Raw genomic sequence first — 18558 nt, 5'->3', positions numbered from 1 at the left:
TATAGCACCTAAGATAGCTAGCTACATGGAGACTGAGGGAGTGGAATTACAGCATGTATCTGACTGTGAAAGGCGTTATATGAATGGTGCCTGAGAGAGTTAGCAAATTTAATTTTACTACCCTGAACAGTTGCCAGTCCTCGGATTATAAAAATAACACACACTAGGGTCAGTATAGCTTGCTGCTCTCTAGAAATCAGTTCTGTTCCTGGTGCTGTCAGTCAGAATGAGAATTTGAACTATGTCAGCAGAAGGTACCCAGGATTTAGAAACAAAGACCAAATGAGAACTGCTCTTTGAAAAGCATTTGGCTCTGGAGTGAGGGAAAACTAGGAAAGAATCAGAGGACGTGTGTGACTCATTAAAATAGAGATACTGCACTGAAATCCTGTGGAAAGTGGCTATAAGGAACTCAGCAGGCAACTGCATTCTAACCCCGCTTTTGGTAGAGGGTCTTCTTTTGGCACCCAGGCCTCAGAAAAAGGATGTTAATTTTTTGACAAGCAAGGTAGACAGGGAGCAAATGCTAGTTTTTAGAGAAAAAAAGGTGTTTATTGGGAATTAAAATTCTGGGCTCGCTTCTCCTCTCACACGCTGGTGTAAATCAGGAGTAGTTCCAATGGATTTACATGGGGTAAGTGAGAGAAGAACCCAAACTTCTGTGTTTAATGTGAAAAAGAAAGAAAGGTCTTTTTTTTATTTCCATTACTGAAATCCCAAGCCTGTTTTCATCTCTCACTTGATTGTTAATGCATTACACTGTCGCTCCACCACTCAGGCAGCTAGCACACTACTCCTACTCATTATAAATGGAAAGGGGTTTTAAGAGCAAAAGGAGCTCATATTACCTGCAGAATATACTGGGTAAGATCAACTGCCTCCTTCTTCTCATGGAGAAGAAGAGTTTCTTTATCTTCCACTGTGATGATATTAACTTCCCCCCGCCGCTCCTCTCTCAGGCCCAGCGGGCGTTTTCTGACACACACTCGGATTTTGTCAGTCTCTGTCCACGGCATCTCCTTCTCAGAGGTACTAGATCTAGAACACAGGATCACAAATTTGTGTTTAAAAAAAGAGGATGCTAGACAATTCAAAATATCCATGGACTTGGCCATAAACTCAATTGTTAACTGTTACTGTTTAGCGAAGCTAGCTCGGTTTCTCTCATTTTGAAAGATCTCCAAGAATTAGATATTATAAATGTGAAAGCTTCTATTGTGTCTCTTAAAAGCGGGGATGCAATTCTTTTGGGTACTTTTGTTAAAGTGACAGCACTGATTTTTTTAATATCTATTTTCCTTGTAATTCTGAGCCTATTGCTGACCCCACATAACTTCGGGTGTCCACAAACTGATGATCCAAAATAACATAACATAAGATCCAATTTTCTGGAGATTGTTCTGACCAGGAATTTCTTTGGACTTTTTCATAAGAAGATTGCCCTGCCCCAGGAGATGACATATTCTTTGCCTCTCATAATGGACCCAGCTCTCTTAACAGCTCTCTCCACACAGCTTTCATTAATATCGGTCTCTCTTTGTCCTTCTTGAACACTTTCATTAAGAAACCTGTGGCTCTTGCAGTCTCTTCTCCTGGCCTGAATCCTGTTCTTCTAATCATTCCTTTTCATTTTGGGTAGAGGCTTATACCTTCCAACTATCCCCTTCACTGTGGAATACCACAAGATTCTTCCTTTAGTACTCTTTCTTGTCTCACTGCCAGTTTCAACTGTGGACACAACTTTTGTGTGGTTGGCATCCAGCATTATATATCTTTCAACATACCCATTAATCCTTCTCTTTTCCATCTGTCTGTGTCTCTACTTTGTCAGCTTCTGACTACACCATAACTTCCTATTACTCAGTGCTTCAGAGACTGAAATCTGATTAGTTGGTAAGAAGCCCATTCTCTCACATCTCTAATATCTGTCACACTCCATAATTAAGATATAACCTATGTTCCAAGGCCAGAAATCTCAGTCAAACTTGATTCTCAATGATCTTTTCCTCCCACATTTCCCTTGGCTGTAAATCTGCCCATTATCAACCCTATGGTGTTGCTAGAATTTATACCTCTTTGACCCTTAAATTCCTATCACATAATAATTAGTTATAGTAGGACAGTAGCACCCACAATGTGCAAGGTGCTGTATAAAGCAATCATGAGACATTGTCTATAACCTGAAACACTCAGTCTAAGAAGAACTAAGAAGGAGAGGGGGTACAGGTTCACTTGTGTTGCCTGCCAAGTTTACTTCAACTCTCTTCCTGCCTCCCTCAGAGACATTAAATCATTTCTTCTCTAGCTGATTAACCCACTGTATAAAACACCTTGAAATACAATGTATGGAAGATGCTGTCATTAAAATAAAACATGTCATTTCCAATTTTCCATTTTTCAAGCACTCTTCAGCCAAATGAAAAATGATTTTCCACCTGGCTCTGAATCTGAATTAGTCAGTAACTATCATTTTAATCAAACCCTTGCGTTACTTGAAATTAAAATTTCTGTCCTGATGTCCAAAAGCTCTTTCAAAATCTTTTAATGCACAACTTTAAAGCAAACATGCACTAGACTTCTATTATATTAAAAACAATATAACAAGGGTATTTGTACCAGCTCTTCCACTTTTATTGGGACTGCAGGCTTACGATTTCAATGCTACTGTATTACCAGTTTTGATTAATCTAAAAGTACAGTGCTCAGAAATAAATGTTAACAGCTGTTCTCTCAAGGGGAAAAGAGGTTTCCATTCCAATATAGGGCCTGATCCTACAGCTCTTAGTCAAACATGTATTCCCATCAATTTTCCGCAGCAGAACTTCTCACATGAATAAGGATTACAGTCCCTATATTTGAATGGAAACCTCTTCACCCTTGAGAGAACATTACAGTTGAGATCATCTGACATGCTTGAGATAAAAGTCCCCTCCTGATACAGGGGTCCCCTGGTATATGTCAGGGTTGCGTTCCTGAAAAGGGCAATGGATGCTGAAACGACGGATACTGGGGAATTTTTCCCCATAAGAAATAATGGCCTGCCCCACCTCTTCCCACCCAGCCTCTTCCTGCCCAGTTCCACCCCTTTCTCCGAGCGTGCCCTGTCCCTGCTCCTCCCCCTCCCTCCCAGCACCTCCTGAACGCCAGGGGAAACATCGAAAGAAAAGCTATGCAAAAGGTGAAGTGATGGATATGTGGATCGGGATCAGAGTGAATCGGAACACGTTCCCCTATTGATGAGTGATGGATATGCGAAATGACAGATAAGGGGGAGACGTATACCAGGAACCCCCTGCATAAGCAGGATAATGCTAGGGGCCAGACGTTCTCAGTGAAGGGTCACTAGTTCTGGAACTTACTTCCCAGCTCAATTTATCAGAGCCTGGATTTGGTGACTTTCAGGACACAATGAAGGAGTCAACTCTTCTTCCAGGCTTTTCCTGGGCATTGAGGAAGCAGGGAGAATTAGTGAGGGACTGATGAAAAGGAATGCTTGAAGTCTTAATGGAGACCTTATTGATGTTAGAGAAGGGATTTTTAGAAGTTCTGTCTTGTTGAGAGACACATTTTATTACATATACTTTGTACTGGATCAAAGTATCTGTTTTAATTCCATGTACTGCACTCGGCATTTAAGACAGATTTATAGGAAATCTAAACAAATAATGATTCTGTTCTCAGGTGGCATAGAGATATATTTTATATTATCTTCAAAAGAAGAGAGGCAATTGGGAGCCTGGCAGAGGCAATAAGGGCAGAAGAAATTTACAAGTGACTCTGTCTGCTAACATTAACATCAAATCATTTGCTATGACAAGTGAAAAACATTTTAAAACATGTTAACAAGAGCTATTTATGTTTCTGTATGCTTAGTTTTATGACATCATTCTACAGTGTTCTTGACAGCTGAGAATGTAGTTATATTTGCCTTCACTTCCAAGGCCCTTCGGTACCTAGTCCCATCCAACCTAGTCTCTCATTCACTATTGAAATGTAAACTCCCACTTCTGACTGGCCCAAGATGCCAGCCTCCATTACCCATTATTAGATTTTCAAAGAAGTACCTTTATGCTTTCTCCAGTGATGTCCCTCACCTTTAGGAGGAGTTCCCCATAAATATCCACAAAGCCCCACCTCATTATCCACCTTCACTCCCTCCTTAAAACTCTCTAACAATTTAAGCTGCTGGTGTGCTGAGACCACTGCCTGCCATGCTGACCTATACTGTCTCATTGTTTCCTTGGACTCCTCTATCTATATCCATCTGTTGTCTCTTGTCTTAGACTATAAGCTCTTTGGGGCGGGGACTGTCTTTTTGTTCTGTGTTTGTAGAACACCTAATACATTGTGGTCCTGATCCTTGACTAGGGCTTCTAAATATTACAGTAATACAAAAGGCAATAATAATAAATATTACTTAATTTTATCATAAACCCATTTATAAGTAGGAAAAAATAGATTTAAATATGATGTGGATTAAAAATTCTCCATGCCAAAGTATGTTTCACATCATTTTCCAGCAGTACAGCTGTAAAACTAGCTTTTGACAGCAACTCAGTCTTGGGCAGTTTACAAACATCATGTCATTGTAGAATTTGCCAAGCCTATAAAAGTATTTTCAGAAACATTCTGTAGAATGTAGTGATTTTGGTTCTGATTTGGATTTGTGTGCATGGAAATATTTCAAGCAAAATAAGAGAAAATGCTAACAGGTTTTCAGATGTATTTCCAGTAAAGTGCAATGCTCTTTGGGAAACACAGAGGCATTATATGCACTAAATTTTCACCTCTAGAGACTCTCTGGTTCAAATTTTGATTTAGTTCACAAATGAAAATGACTTTGTTGGTTTCCTCTAGTCTTATCTATGCATATCATAAAATACCCAAGACTTAAGAAATGCCCTATATCGGAACAGCATGGAGGTGGTCAGTACCTCAGTACGGGAGTTCCATGACTGGATTAACTTGGGAGTGCTACAGCTCAGCAAGGAAGTTCATCAGCTGGTCTCCATGCCGGTGACGTTTATACAGTATTTGCCCGTACTCTGCCCAGTCTAAGCCAATACTATTAGTTCTTAATTTTCATAAACATTAAATATATCCAGATTCTTTTTTAAAGTGATACCTCGGGAGTTCCCTTAATAAAAAACTATATCCATTGTAATATGTGTCACTTTTACTGGGGAAAACTTGTGACACAGTTTGCTTTCAGCTTGGAGTGCAATATTTTGTGAAAAAACAGTTTTAATTATACAAGATGGCTACACTGAAAAATATGAGAAACTGACCAGAACAAAAGCAAAACAAAAGCATAAGCACTGCAAGATACTAAAGCTTATTCTTAGCCAATTCTGGTAAATAGCAGCTGGTGAATTCAACTGAATTTTTTTTACTAGTGTTGGAAAGTCCCAAGTGCTAGTTAATGTTTCCCTCCCACACAGGATTTTCCATCACCCTTGCAGAAGTTATGCATTGTTTGATTCTAGTTATACATAAAGTTCATTTAGAGTCTATGAAGAAGGATCTTCCTTTTTAAGCTTCTAAAGGAGTGATTAACTGTGCCAGTTAACTCCAAACATAGTGACTGATATAGACCGACTGGCTAAGCAGTAGTTCTGCAGAAAAGGACCTGGGGATTACAGTGGACGAGAAGCTGGATATGAATCAGCAGTGTGCCCTTGTTGCCAGGAAGGCCAATGGCATATTGGGCTGTATTAGTAGGAGCATTGCCAGCAGATCGAGGGAAGTGATTATTCCCCTCTATTCGGCACTGGTGAGGCCACACCTGGAGTATTGCGTCTAGTTTTGGTCCCCCCACTACAGAAGGGATGTGGACAAATTGGAGAGAGTCCAGTGGGGGGCAATGAAAATGATTAGGGGGCTGGGGCACATGACTTACGAGGAGAGGCTGAGGGAACTGGGCTTATTTAGTCTGCAGAAGAGGAGGGTGAGGGAGGATTTGATAGCAGCCTTCAACTACCTGAAGGGGGGTTCCAAAGAGGATGGAGCTAGGCTGTTCTCAGTGGTGGCAGATGACAGAACAAGAAGCAATGGTCTCAAGTTGCAGTCTAGGTTGGATATTAGGAAACACTATTTCACTAGGAGGGTGGTGAAGCACTGGAATGGGTTCCCTAGGGAGGTGGTGGAATCTCCATCCTTAGCGGTTTTTAAGGCCCGGCTTGACAAAGCCTTGGCTGGGATGATTTAGTTGGTGTTGGTCCTGCTTTGAGCAGGGGATTGGACTAGATGACCTCCTGAGGTCTCTTCCAACCCTAATATTCTATGAGTCTATGAAATAAAAGTTAATGGTTATTACCTGATACAAGAATGAGGTAGTCCATAATTATACCCGGAAATATGAGTTACTCTTTGTATGATCGGAGCTTCAGAATCCCCCAACAGAGGGACAATGTTATTTGATGAATATATTGTAGGACAGTCCAGTTCATTTTGTGTGCATGTTCCAGGAACAGTCAGAATGTCTCTTCTGGTTATTTTATTGTCCGCTGAGTCTCCTGGTAGAACATGTCCTAACATTTTCACCAAACTTTCCTTTTCTTTGTTAGCATAGAAATCAGAGAAACTCTGCAATTCAAGTTCACAGTCTTTAACTGTTCCATCCTTTTTCTCAAAGAGGGACTCAAAATGTAGTTGTCTACGAGGACCTGACCTGGTCACCTGAGGTTGGACGTAGAGGTCACATGGTTGAAAATCGTGCTTGGTCGTGTCTGCTCCTTCCTCTTCTTCCTGCATAATCTTGATAATTCTAATGAGTTGAAAGAGGCGCTTGCGATCATTCATGTTATGGACCCCTAGTTTGGCATAATCTTTCATGGCAATCTTGGCTAGTTCATCTATCTTCTGAAGGCCCAGGGCAACAAACTGAGGATAATATTTTTCAAGTTCTGCCTCACAAAGGCATTCGTACAGACATGATGCCATCTTCAATTAAGCTCTATTAGAAATCAAACGAATGAAACGTTAGAGCCATACATAGCTGACAAAGGTAACAAAGAAAAAACATAGCATTTCCCCAGCTATCTATAGATGTTATTATCTACAACTAGGATAGGCACAAGTTAAAATCCAGGCTGCCATAGATTGGACTGTCTAACATTATGAAATGTAGTAACTGGAAAAAATATACCAAATAAAGGGCAAGCAAATTATTTCTATACATACAGAAATGTACAATAAAACACCATACAGAGATATACACATATCTACAGTCACTTACTGCTGCAGACTCCCTGCACTTGTGATGTCTACTCAATGAATGCCACAGGCTACTGAAACACAGTCCACCAGCTACAGAATGTAACATGCCTAATTTTAGATGCTCAACTTAATGTCCAGGCATGTGGTCCTACTGATACCCACGATTAATTAACAAAAGTATAAGAAATGGATAAAGACAGATTCAAAGATCAAGCCTAAAAGACTAAGGATTATTATATGTATTATATATAGAATACACACACTACAGCATAGACATAGTTACATGCTTTCTTTTTTAAGTTTAGATTTCCTGTGTATTCTGTGTACCATTTGCATTTTCTCAGCTGTATTTGACAGGAACTTATTATCGATAAACTGAAATGTATTGTAGAGTCTCCAAATCTGTATAAAATTATTGGAACTCCATACTCAGGTTTTCTGGAAATTTCAAAAAATATCTGGCATTGTAGTTAAATATGTGAAAATTACTCTCAGTTCTCAAACCTTTGCCTTCCTACCATGATGTATTTTGCAAATGTTTATTTCCAGCATGATTAACATCTGCAAAAATTCTTACTTGTTTTATAAGACAAACAAATGCTAACACTATCTATATCCTTTGCCTACTGAATATAGGAAAATATCTTTCTAGATGTTTGGACAGAACCTAAAACCAATGGGGCCTCAGTCCTGACTGGAGACTTTTAACTGTTAACATCACCCTACAAATAAGAAATTGTGTGTTACTAAAAGCCTTCCCCCCCCAGTAATGCTGGTTACATTCATTTCCACAGTAATATATTGTTTAAGAAAATTAATTTGCTGGGAAAAAAACCCAAATCTTCACCTGCTATCATTAAAATCAATGGCAAACTAAGTCTGTCTAGTAAAAATATACCTTCTGTCTAATAATATGCTGACTGAATAGGATATTACAGAAATTTAAAAGCTGCATTAGACTTAGGAGCAGGGGTCTGATTTATAAAGACGGCTCAACCAGAATAAAATTACCAGTGGTTGAGCAATAAAACTTAAGAAGTTTGAAGGCAAAACCACTGTTAAATGGGGAGTCCTAATCAATATTTCTGTGGGAAATTCCAAGTAAAGATAGAGCTGCTGCTGAGATTATTAGTTCCTCAGAAAAAAAAAGAATAGAGAATTAAAAGAGAAAGGTGTGAGGAATCCAACAGCTCAAGTAGTCTAGCCACCATATACAGTATGGGTGGAATGTTCAAAAGCACTCAGCATTCCGCTAACTCTACTGTTTTGGAAGTTAATGGGAGAAAAGTTAAGCCATCATTATCCCAGCCTATATGTTCAAACAGTAACTCTAGTTAGGATCCCACTCACTGGTACAGATGACCTTGTCTGTGTGATGAAAAGAGTAAATGGAACACAAGGCTGGCAAACTAATTTCAGATGCCAAGAATCATAGACGTTCAAAATGGAAAAGATCTGTTAGATTCCATGTTTTCCATTTCCCATTGGCCAGTGCAGGATTATGCCCTAGATTATATTTACCATCTTTAATTATATATAATATTAAACACAAACACATAAACAACAGCACAAAAGCCAGTTACAATATTTACTCCCATATAACTGAATTCGGTTCAGTTTTGTGGAGAGTGGAAGAAGAAGGGAAAACAGGCAGACTTGCCTGGGTACAGAAGTTATGAGTTTTTTTTTAAAAATTCCAAGATTCTGTAAGAAATTAAGTTTTTATATATATTCCATGATGAAGTGTACAAAGAGTTGAATGGCTTCTTCCCCACGAAAAGATAATTTAATTTATGTAAAATTTTTTTAGGCTTCAAGAAGAGTACAGATTTTGATTTTCAAAAAAAAAAATTCAATTCTTCAAGAAAATTGCTTTCTTGTTTCATTTCTTGAGGGGGGGCTAGTCCAATAATTTACATGTTTTCTAGAAACAGTACATTGTTAACTCCAGTGCCATCTGCTGGTGAAGGAGACTTCCCTGATTTTTCTATCACGAATAACCATCAGTCTTCTGAGTTTTCCTCAGGATGCAAGTACTTTCATTTTGTACACCTCAGGCAATGATGTTCTCTCAAGCAAAAATCTAAAACAACATACTTCATTACAATATTTTAATATCAAAGCCTGATCTTGCTCCCATTGAAGTAAATGGCACAACTCCCACTGGTTTCACTGGGAACAGGATCAAGCCCCAAACCTAGGATCTGTTAAAATACTCGACTATGAAATACATTTGGAAAAAGGGGAGCTGTTTCTGTGCAAGTAGAGTTTTCTATCAAAACATATTTATAAGGTCAAGCCACATCAGGTGTAGGGAGCAATTTGTCACTCAATTTGTTTTAGATTTCTGTTCTTCATAGAAACACTGGACATTTTGCAGCTCTTTACAATTCAAAGTGGTTGTCATTCACATCTTTGGATGGCACAAAGATTCAGCTTTATTTTGTAATACTCACATTCTTCTCATGCAAAGTGACACAGTTGCTTTGACAAAAGACACTGAAGCAGGCCTGTCATATAAAAAATGAAATACATTGAGTCTGTTACCTACAGCACTCTAGTTATTAGTATACATGCAACCTGACAGAGGGATAGTTATTGACTCATTTAAGTCTCAGATTTGAAACACCCAGGATCTCTGGCTTAGAGACAGTTCAGCCCATTATCTTACATGAATGGTAAACTGAGTTCCATACAATTTGCTTTATATATTTTGCAGTCTTTCAGACAAGATCTTAAAAAATGAGGGCCTGTCTGCTGTGCATGGACATTAAAAATGCCATGGCATTTTGGTATAAGAGGGGCTTGCTGGAATGTCCTCAGCCAAAGTGGCAAAGAGTCCTGTGCCAAAGTGTTACACACACAGAGTGCAGTGCTGTGTGCCAAATAACCATCTGGCTCCATTTCAGTACCAATATATGTAAGTTGAAAAGCATTATGAGAATATAAATCAATATCATCATAACCTATATTCAAAACTTAGTGTAAACTGCTACATGTTTTCTTATACTATGAACTTATCTTCTGACAATCCTGTGCCTGTTATACTTCCTGGAACAGATGGCTAATATACATATAAGCAAAACAATAGATAAATAGTGATGTAACACAGTACTTTAGTTTTACATCACGGTGGCATCAGAACCATAGAATCACACCATGAATGGTTTGTCATCAGAAAAGAATTCCAGTGCGTGGTATTAGATTTTTGCTTTTCTAAAAAAAAAAAAGACATACAGATAGAGAAAAGCTGGGCAACGGAAGTGGACGCCAATGGAAACTTTGTTTTCTGAAGCCAGGGAATTTGCTAGACAATCCACCTCTTGCCACAAAATTGTGATCTAGGATCAGAGCCATAATTTAAAAATATTTCTAATAATAATAACTGTAATAGTAAATTAGCTCTCATAGACCTTTTCCCCCACAGCTCTCACAGTACTTTACAAACCAGAGTATCTTTATCCCCATTTCAGACATGGGGAAATGGAGACACAAAGTGGTGACAACCTTAAAAATGTGAACCAATGCAATGATGCCTTTCAAATCAACAGGTGTAAGGCAGTGGGATGTTAACTCTAAAGCTTAATGTATGCAGTGTTGTTCTAGCCATGTTGGTCCCAGGATATTAGAAAGACAAGGTGGGTGAGGTAAGCTTGAAAATGGTCTCCCTCACCAACAGAAATTGGTCAAATAAAAGATATTACGTCACCCACCTTGTCTCTCTAAATCTTAATGACAGTTTAATTGTTAATGTTTTACTCATGGTGATTTTAGTTGATGTCAGACAAGGTTAACTAATAGTTGGCGATCTATGTCTTACAACATATGAGTACCTTATTTGCCTATGTATTTGCATGGTGCCTAGCACTGCAGTATCCCTGGCTTTTTAAACTACTTTTTAAAAACAAGTTCATGAAAGTGAGGAACTGGGAAACAGAACAGGCAAGTCTTATGCATGCTACCTCTCCAGCTCTCAGTTCTACCAACACATCTCACTTGTCATCTGCAACAATACTACTCCAGCCCTGAACCTCTCCTGAGCACAGACTGCCAATCATGCCAAAGTTCTTGGTGGTTTTATGAAGTATATAAATAGGGGACTAGAATGAGACCAGTCTAGCCAGACAGTTCTGCATTGGCCTAGGGTGCAAGGGTGGAGATAAACTACATGACCTCATAGATCTCACTCCAGCTTCAGTTTCCTTGAACTCCAAACTGATTTTCAGCTGTAGCCCAAGGCTGAATATGAACTCAGGACTCTAAAGGTGAAAGGCTAGTGCAGTGGTCCCCAAACTTTGGGGTATGCCTAGGGGGGCACAGAGGAATGTTCAAGAGGGTATGTGGCAGGGCCTGGCCCAGCCTCCACAACAGTGGGGAGTGAGCGCCATGCTTCCAGCCTCACTCTGCCCCCAGACCAGCTCCGCCTCTGATCCCGTTCAGCCCCCAGTCCTGCTCCACCTCCAAGCCCAGCTCCGCCTTCACGCCAGATACGTCCCCAGTACCACTCTACCCCCTGCTCCACTCCTCCCCCCTGCTCCACTCTCAGACCAGCTCGGCCTCTAGCCCCAGCTCCTCCCCCATCCCCAGTCCTGCCCTCAGCTCCACCTTCAGCCCAAGCTCCGTTGCTGCGGAAGTCTTGGTTGTGCAGTAATGTGGGGGGAGGGTGGGCATGGACAGATTCCGTTAATGGTAAGTGGGAGTGCGACTGGAAAAGTTTGCGCACCACTGGGCAAGTGCATTATCCCATTACACTCTGCAAGGTATTTTACACTTCTCTGACCATTTGTAGCTCCCTATTATTTTATCAGTTATTATGATCAGTGGCTAGAGGTGCCAGCCATGGCAAGGCTCCATTGTGCTAAGCACTGTACAAGACATATAGTAAAGGACAGTCCCTCCAACAAAGAGCTCACAATTATAGTGAATACAAAATGCAACAGGTGGGGGTGGGAACAAAACAGGTGCAAAAGTGTGAGAGGGAATGGGTAACAGTAATATGAGCACAATTTTCCATAAATTAGCTATGTGATTTGTAGATATAAAATATTTATCAGAGCAGAGGACACATTTACAAGGCCACACTATTATACCATGCAACTCACGGTGTATTTATGCACCTTGATATTATATACTTCTGTCGGTTGCTGGAACAAGAATTATATAAGCCCATTTTGAAGAAACAGGGAAGAAAGCTGAATACTGGAAAAGGACAACTGTTTACAGATTCTAGTATGAGAAAAGCATTTGGAAGAGGAGCATATATCTTCCACGTTATCCGATAAACATTTTACATCTGGACAACGAAAAGCTATTTCTATCCTCCCCATACACCAAGTTTCCTAATCCCTATGTTACTGATACATTAATCGTCGTGCCCCAGTCTGGTAGCTGGACTACCACTAAATTTAAGTGTGATCTGAAACTGATTAAAAAGCCCCAACCAAACACTAATTTTGTTCTTTTGAAATAAATGAGGGTTTTTTTAATTTACAAAAGCCTGCTAATTATTATAATCATTCTCTCTTATTAATTATAGGCTGATGACCTCAGCAGAAAAGACTCCATTCCACAGCTGATACTCGACAACTGCTTAAAACAGCAGCTGAATGGAGATGGGAAATGTCTAATATTCAACCACATGCTAATGAAAAATAATCTGTGGGTTATATTAGGGTGCTGATTATTTGAAAATTGCGCCTTGGCTCCTCTTGCAGGCAAAGCTTCCAAGTGGTTAAGAATGTTTGCTTCATTTTGTAACTACCTAAAGGCAAGGTGCTGTATGTCTGCAGTTACCCTTTCCCTCTGTGTATGTGTTTACTGAGTTCAGTTTCATAGCAACCAGCTTCCTCTGTATTTATAGTTTCCCCAACTCAAGAGCCCCCACATTTCACCAATTGCTTAGATTTTCTAGTTCAGTGGAGAAGAAAAAAAAATCCAGAATCAATTTAGGCTCTGTTATGGAGACACTCTCGGTCAGACAATTATGAGCAGTTCATCTCATTGCACAGTGCGCTTACAGAGTGAATGGGAAAGAGGGCATATGGTGTTCAGAGAGGTACATGAACGTGACCAGGTCGCTATTGCTAGTGCACACAAAGAGAAAGTACCAGGCACTCAGACATAGTGGGGGCCGTAAAGGTAGACAGATTGGGTATGTCAGAGAACTCCTTCAGAATATGTGAGAAGAAGCATAATTGTTATAAATATGTTGTCTAACTTAACAGCATCTATTTCAAACATCTATTAGGCCTTTTCCCTCAGCAGGCTGCATTTCAGTGATTCCTGGGTGTGTGTCAGCATATCCATGTGCCAGATGCTTTGAGACAAAAAGCCTTTTATCTCTACTATTATTCTTAATAATTTTATATTATTGTGGCTCCTCACAGCCTGTCATGGACCAGGATCCCATTGCGCCAGGCACTGCATAAATAGAAGAAAGACACAGTCCCTGCCCCAAAGAGCTTACAATCTAAATAAACATCCTGTCATAATGAGCTGAATATAAATCTGAGCAGGCAAATGGCCATGCTAGGTGTCATGTTCACAACTTGGAAGGAATCCATGGGCCTGACCTCATTTGGATAAAGTAGAGCAAATTGCAGCCAATCTGGTTTCCTTAATAGACATGGGGAGGTGGCAGTCCACCTGAGATTGCAGGAGCCACAATGTGTCAGGATAACCAAGAGGATCGAGGCAGAGCATTCCACACTGGGTCCAGCAGTCACATCCTTTGTGACACTCAAACTGAACAAACAATGGGGAGCATCCACTAGGACTTGTCACCTTCCTGGCAAAGCTCAGACTGAGATGGGGCAGTGTCCACTGGTACCCATCATCTCTGTGGTGACGGTCAGATCAAGATGGGGCAGCACCTGCTGAGATCCTGTCTCCACAGGGCAATATCCACAGTGAAATAAGGCAGGGCCGGATGAGACCCATTGGCTTGGCAATAGTAGAGGGTCGAGACAGGGCACTGCCCAAAGGCAGTTGGCAGCTCTGTGGTGGCACCTGGATCACAATGGGGTAGTGCCCCCTAGAATCCATATTCTCAACACCAGTGTTTCCATATGCTGGGAAGCAATTTCCCTCCAGGTCTGACTGGAAGTGACCTTGGGGTTTTTTCACCTTCCTCTGCAGCATGTAGGTGTGGATCACTTGCCAGGATTACCTGGGGGTATCTCACGTCAATATTTCCCTGCTATTGGGCCGGAGTCCCTCCCATTCTCTGCCTGTGGCACATAATACCCTGGCTGTCTGCAGGCTATAATACTTTGGTCTCATTTCGCGGGCCGGGAGCTGGGTGGCCTGTGCTAAGCAGGGGTCAGACTAGCTGATCTGGGGGTCGCTGCGGCTGGCCTTGGACTCTGTGTCTCTATGAGATGGGGGAGCACCACGTAGGACCCATTGTCTCCAGGGCGTCATCCATTCTGAGACAGGGCAGGGGCAGACCTGGGGCTCTTGGTGTCGGCGGCAGTGGGGGAACCGGGCCCCGCTGTCTCCACGGTAACGCCCAGGACCAAGACCGGTCAGGGCCCACTGGGCCCATCGTCTCTCTGGCAGCTGCACCCTAACCCCCCCCGCCCTCTGACCCCGCTGTCCTCTGACCCCAGGAGCCCCCGTGCAACTTACCTGCGGGCAGCACCGTTCCCGCCCGCCCCGGGGCTAGAGCCCGGCAGACTCGTGACTCCCACCCCACGCAGGCTCAGGCAGCAGCGACTAGGCCGCGTCCCCATAGCAACGCCGCCTGCCCGGTTCGAACGCTCGCGCCCGGGCTGGCACCGCCCGGGCCCGGAACAAGCGAATGGGACGCAAAGGAAGGGGCGGAGTTTTCCCAGCTGACCAATCGGAAGCTAGGAGTGGGCAACGGACCGCGCGAGCTGCCAAATCCCATCCAGAGCGTCCCAAATCGAGCCCTCCTATTGGCTCTTCTCTCCATGTGTGATTGGCTGAGGCTGGTGTCAGTCTGTATCAGCCTCGCCCCTTAGCGGTGTTCCTCTTGTCCTGGAAGAGCAGGAGCCGGCGGTCAGGTGAGAGAGGGGTGGGTTGGGGCAGGGCAGGCGCGGTTAGGAGAGACGGGGACCTGGGAGTGATTGGGAGGGGGAAAGAAGGGACCCTGGGGTTGATTGGGGCAGTGTGGGGGAGAGGGGGGGTTGATTGGGGGGGGAGCCCTGGGGTTGATTGGGGCAGTAGGGGGCAGAGAGGGCGGGCCCTGGGGGTTGATTGGGGTAGAGAGGGCGGGGTACTGTGGGTTGACTGGGGCAGTGGGGGGGGGGCCCTGGGGTTGATTGGGGGAGAGGGGGCAGAGAGGGTGGGGCCCTGTGGGTTGATTGGGGCAGAGAAGGCAGTAGGGGGCAGGGGGGGCACTGGGGTTGATTGGGGGAGAGGGGGCAGAGAGGGTGGGGCCCTGTGGGTTGATGAGGGCAGTAGGGGCAGGGGGGGCACTGGGGTTGATTGGGGGAGAGGGGGCAGAGAGGGTGGGGCCCTGTGGGTTGATGAGGGCAGTAGGGGCTGGGGGGGCACTGGGGTTGATTGGGGGAGAGGGGGCAGAGAGGGTGGGGCCCTGTGGGTTGATTGGGGCAGAGAGGGCAGTAGGGGGCAGGGGGGGCACTGGGGTTGATTGGGGGAGAGGGGGCAGAGAGGGTGGGGCCCTGTGGGTTGATTGGGGCAGTGTAGGGCAGAGAGTTAACACTGTTGTGGGAGTGGGTGGACCCAGCCCCTCGATTCCCAGTTTACTGGCACATACTTTTCACAGTGCGCTGCCCTGGTTCAATCTGCGGGGCACACACCCCTTGTTTCCTAGCCCGCGTGCACTGCTCTCTTGACCCAGAGCACCCAGACCCTTCCTCTTCCCAGCATTGCCCTGACCGAAGAGTTCCAGACCCCCTCCCATCCTACCACTCCCGTTACTAGCATTGCAACGCCACGTTTTCAAAAATCATGAGTCGGGCCCCAGAAAATCATGGGATTGATTTGAAAACCATGACGAGGCGTCTAAAAACGCAACGCAGCTGGAGTTCTTTTGTACCTGCCTTCCAGGGCTTGTGCCCCTAGGGGTCATGTTCTCAAGCTTTGCACCACAGTCTGGATTAGATTCAACTGAGTGTCTCATGTTTCCATGTGGCTTTAAAAAACACACCACATAGTGCAAGAATCATAATAAAATCACGTTGGCTGAGTTTTCTTCCCAGCTCTGCCACTGACCTGGCTGGCCCTGGAGCTAGTTAAAGCATTATAGAAGAGGTAGATATTATTTCTCTGCGCAACCTGGATTTCCTCTTCTCTCTGCATCTCCTACTCAACTTCCAGCAAGCCAGCTCCCCCTTCTATTCCCCATGTACACTATTCTCTCAGTGGAGCAGCCTGGTTCCCCCACTTCCTACCATGTAAGTGGTCCAAGCCACTTCCATCACTTTTCAGTGTGTGCTGCTCCACCTCTACCTAAAAGTCTCTCTGTTTCATACCCTGCCTTGAACTCTGTGTCTCCAGCAAGCACTCTTACCTCCTTGGTTCAAGTCAGAACACTGCATGCTAGGAGCTAGCTGGCAGTTGGTGGGAGCAGAGGGTGAGGCTACTCCCTGCCTAATTCTCCTGTGGGTTTTTGGGGACTTACAAATGATACAGCCAGCTCCATCAGAGAGAGTGATGTCTCTCTACTGCTCTTTGTGAAACGGGAATCACAGCACTTAACTCCCTCATGGATAGGGCCCTACCAAATTCATGGTCCAGTTTGGTCAATTTTATGATCATAGGGTTTTAAAAATTGTAAATTTCATGATTTCAGATATTTAAATCTGAAATTTCACAGTGTTGTAATTGTAGGGATCCTGACCCAAAAAGGAGTTGTGGGGGGGTTCGCAAGGTTATTGTGGGGGGGGGTTGTTACTGCTTCCCTTACTTCTGTGCTGCCCCTGGCAGCGGCACTGCATTCAGAGCTGGGCAGCCGGAGAGCTCATGGAGGGTTGGAGGATGAATCAGTTAATATCTGTAGGTGATGAACTCTCGAAATGCAAAGTGTTATTCCCTTCACGCGCCGACTGCTTTTTCTTGGCTCTGTGAGAAGTATAAGAATGAGAGGGAGGTTGAAGAGGCGTAGTGTTAAATTGTCCTTGAAAAGTGTGGTGAGCGGACTTGAGAGTCATGTGTGCTTGATGGAGAAATGGCTGGGTGACATTTTCTGGCTTGTGTTGTACAGGAGGTCAGACTCACGAGATGATATAATGGTTCCTTCTGGTCTTAAAAGCTCTGAATATGCACATAGGATGCAAAGAGCTAAGGTCCTGGGTAGATGTTTAGAATGAACCAGCTGGCGGTGGGGGACATGTTTGCTGGTTGATACACACCAGGGCTAGTTCTGCTTGCACCTGTTTCACAGCAGGGCTGGTTTCTGCTTTCTAGACACAACTCACAGCTGGACGTGTTTGTTTTTACACAGATGTGCTTTGCAACTGAGAATTGTTGACAGGTTTCAGAGTGGAGGTTATTCCCATGTCTAGCTTCCACACTCTTGAAGCATGGAATTTCCAGGCATGTATAGGAGATGGTGCTAATAGCCTACATAATTGGTTTGCGTTGCTACAGACCCTGAAGAGCAGGTAGTATCACTCCTAATGATTTCAGATCCTCCAGAATGGATACATACAAATCTTAGAGCTTTGCTGATTACCCTCGTACCACAGGTGCCTTATTAATGGGTGCAAATACTGGCATAGCTTGCAGCCTATTGACAACAACTGAACAGTAGGGGAGCAGCCTTGCTACTGGTTAGTCAGGACAGCTGGATACTAACCTGGGACTGCCATAGCTTCCCGGACAAGTCACTTCTCCTCTCTGTGCCTCAGTTTTCCCATCTGTAAAATGGAGGTGACAGTATCACCTCTGTATACTACTAAACAATCTAAACATGAAACATTACATGTTTCAAATGTATTATTTAAATGTGGCACTGAACATCAAATTAGGGTTTAAACTACTTCTGTGCCTTTTTACATTACAATCTAGCGGCTAGAGCCATGGAAATGGGTCCTGGGCCACTGGGCTTTCCTTTCTCACTTCTGCCACTGACTTGCTGGCCAGCCCTGCACAAACTGTATCACGTCTGGAAAATAGCTTGTCTAATACAGTGCTACTTCCCGTGAGTTTTAAGGTGTAAGGAGTCTCTGAGGATAGAAGACTTAGAAACTGAGTATTTGTCATTAATTTCCCTTTGTTTTATTCTCTTCTCTTCCAACATTTTTTATGGTTTGTAGTTAACTGCTAAGATTTCATGCTCAACCAGGTGGAACCAGTTGAGCTTGCTTGATTTTTGTGTCAGGTTTTATGTAGTTCGTGACTTGGTGGTTT

At 43.3% G+C, this 18558-nt stretch overlaps 2 protein-coding genes across 2 annotated transcripts in view; one reads left to right on the top strand and one right to left on the bottom strand.

Annotated features, from left to right (window-relative positions):
• The window catches only part of KIF24 (kinesin family member 24), a 40231-nt gene extending 25245 nt beyond the window's left edge, over nt 1-14986 (bottom strand). The window contains exons 1-3 of the mRNA XM_074952269.1: nt 14848-14986; nt 6317-6955; nt 849-1038 (exon numbers count right to left, since the gene is read on the bottom strand). Of these exons, the coding sequence (XP_074808370.1) occupies nt 849-1038; nt 6317-6942 (816 nt within the window). The 5' untranslated portion in view covers nt 6943-6955; nt 14848-14986. The remainder of the gene's footprint in view (nt 1-848; nt 1039-6316; nt 6956-14847) is intronic.
• A 140-nt stretch (nt 14987-15126) lies between these two features.
• The window catches only part of NUDT2 (nudix hydrolase 2), an 11012-nt gene continuing 7580 nt past the window's right edge, over nt 15127-18558 (top strand). The window contains exon 1 of the mRNA XM_074952268.1: nt 15127-15245. The gene's annotated coding sequence lies outside the window, so the exon portion shown is untranslated. The remainder of the gene's footprint in view (nt 15246-18558) is intronic.

This window comes from Natator depressus, chromosome 5 (assembly GCF_965152275.1).
Source record: "Natator depressus isolate rNatDep1 chromosome 5, rNatDep2.hap1, whole genome shotgun sequence".
Classification (NCBI taxonomy): domain Eukaryota; kingdom Metazoa; phylum Chordata; order Testudines; family Cheloniidae; genus Natator; species Natator depressus.
The sequence above is the reverse complement of the archived record's forward strand: the minus strand, read 5'-3'. Positions and strand labels throughout refer to the sequence as shown.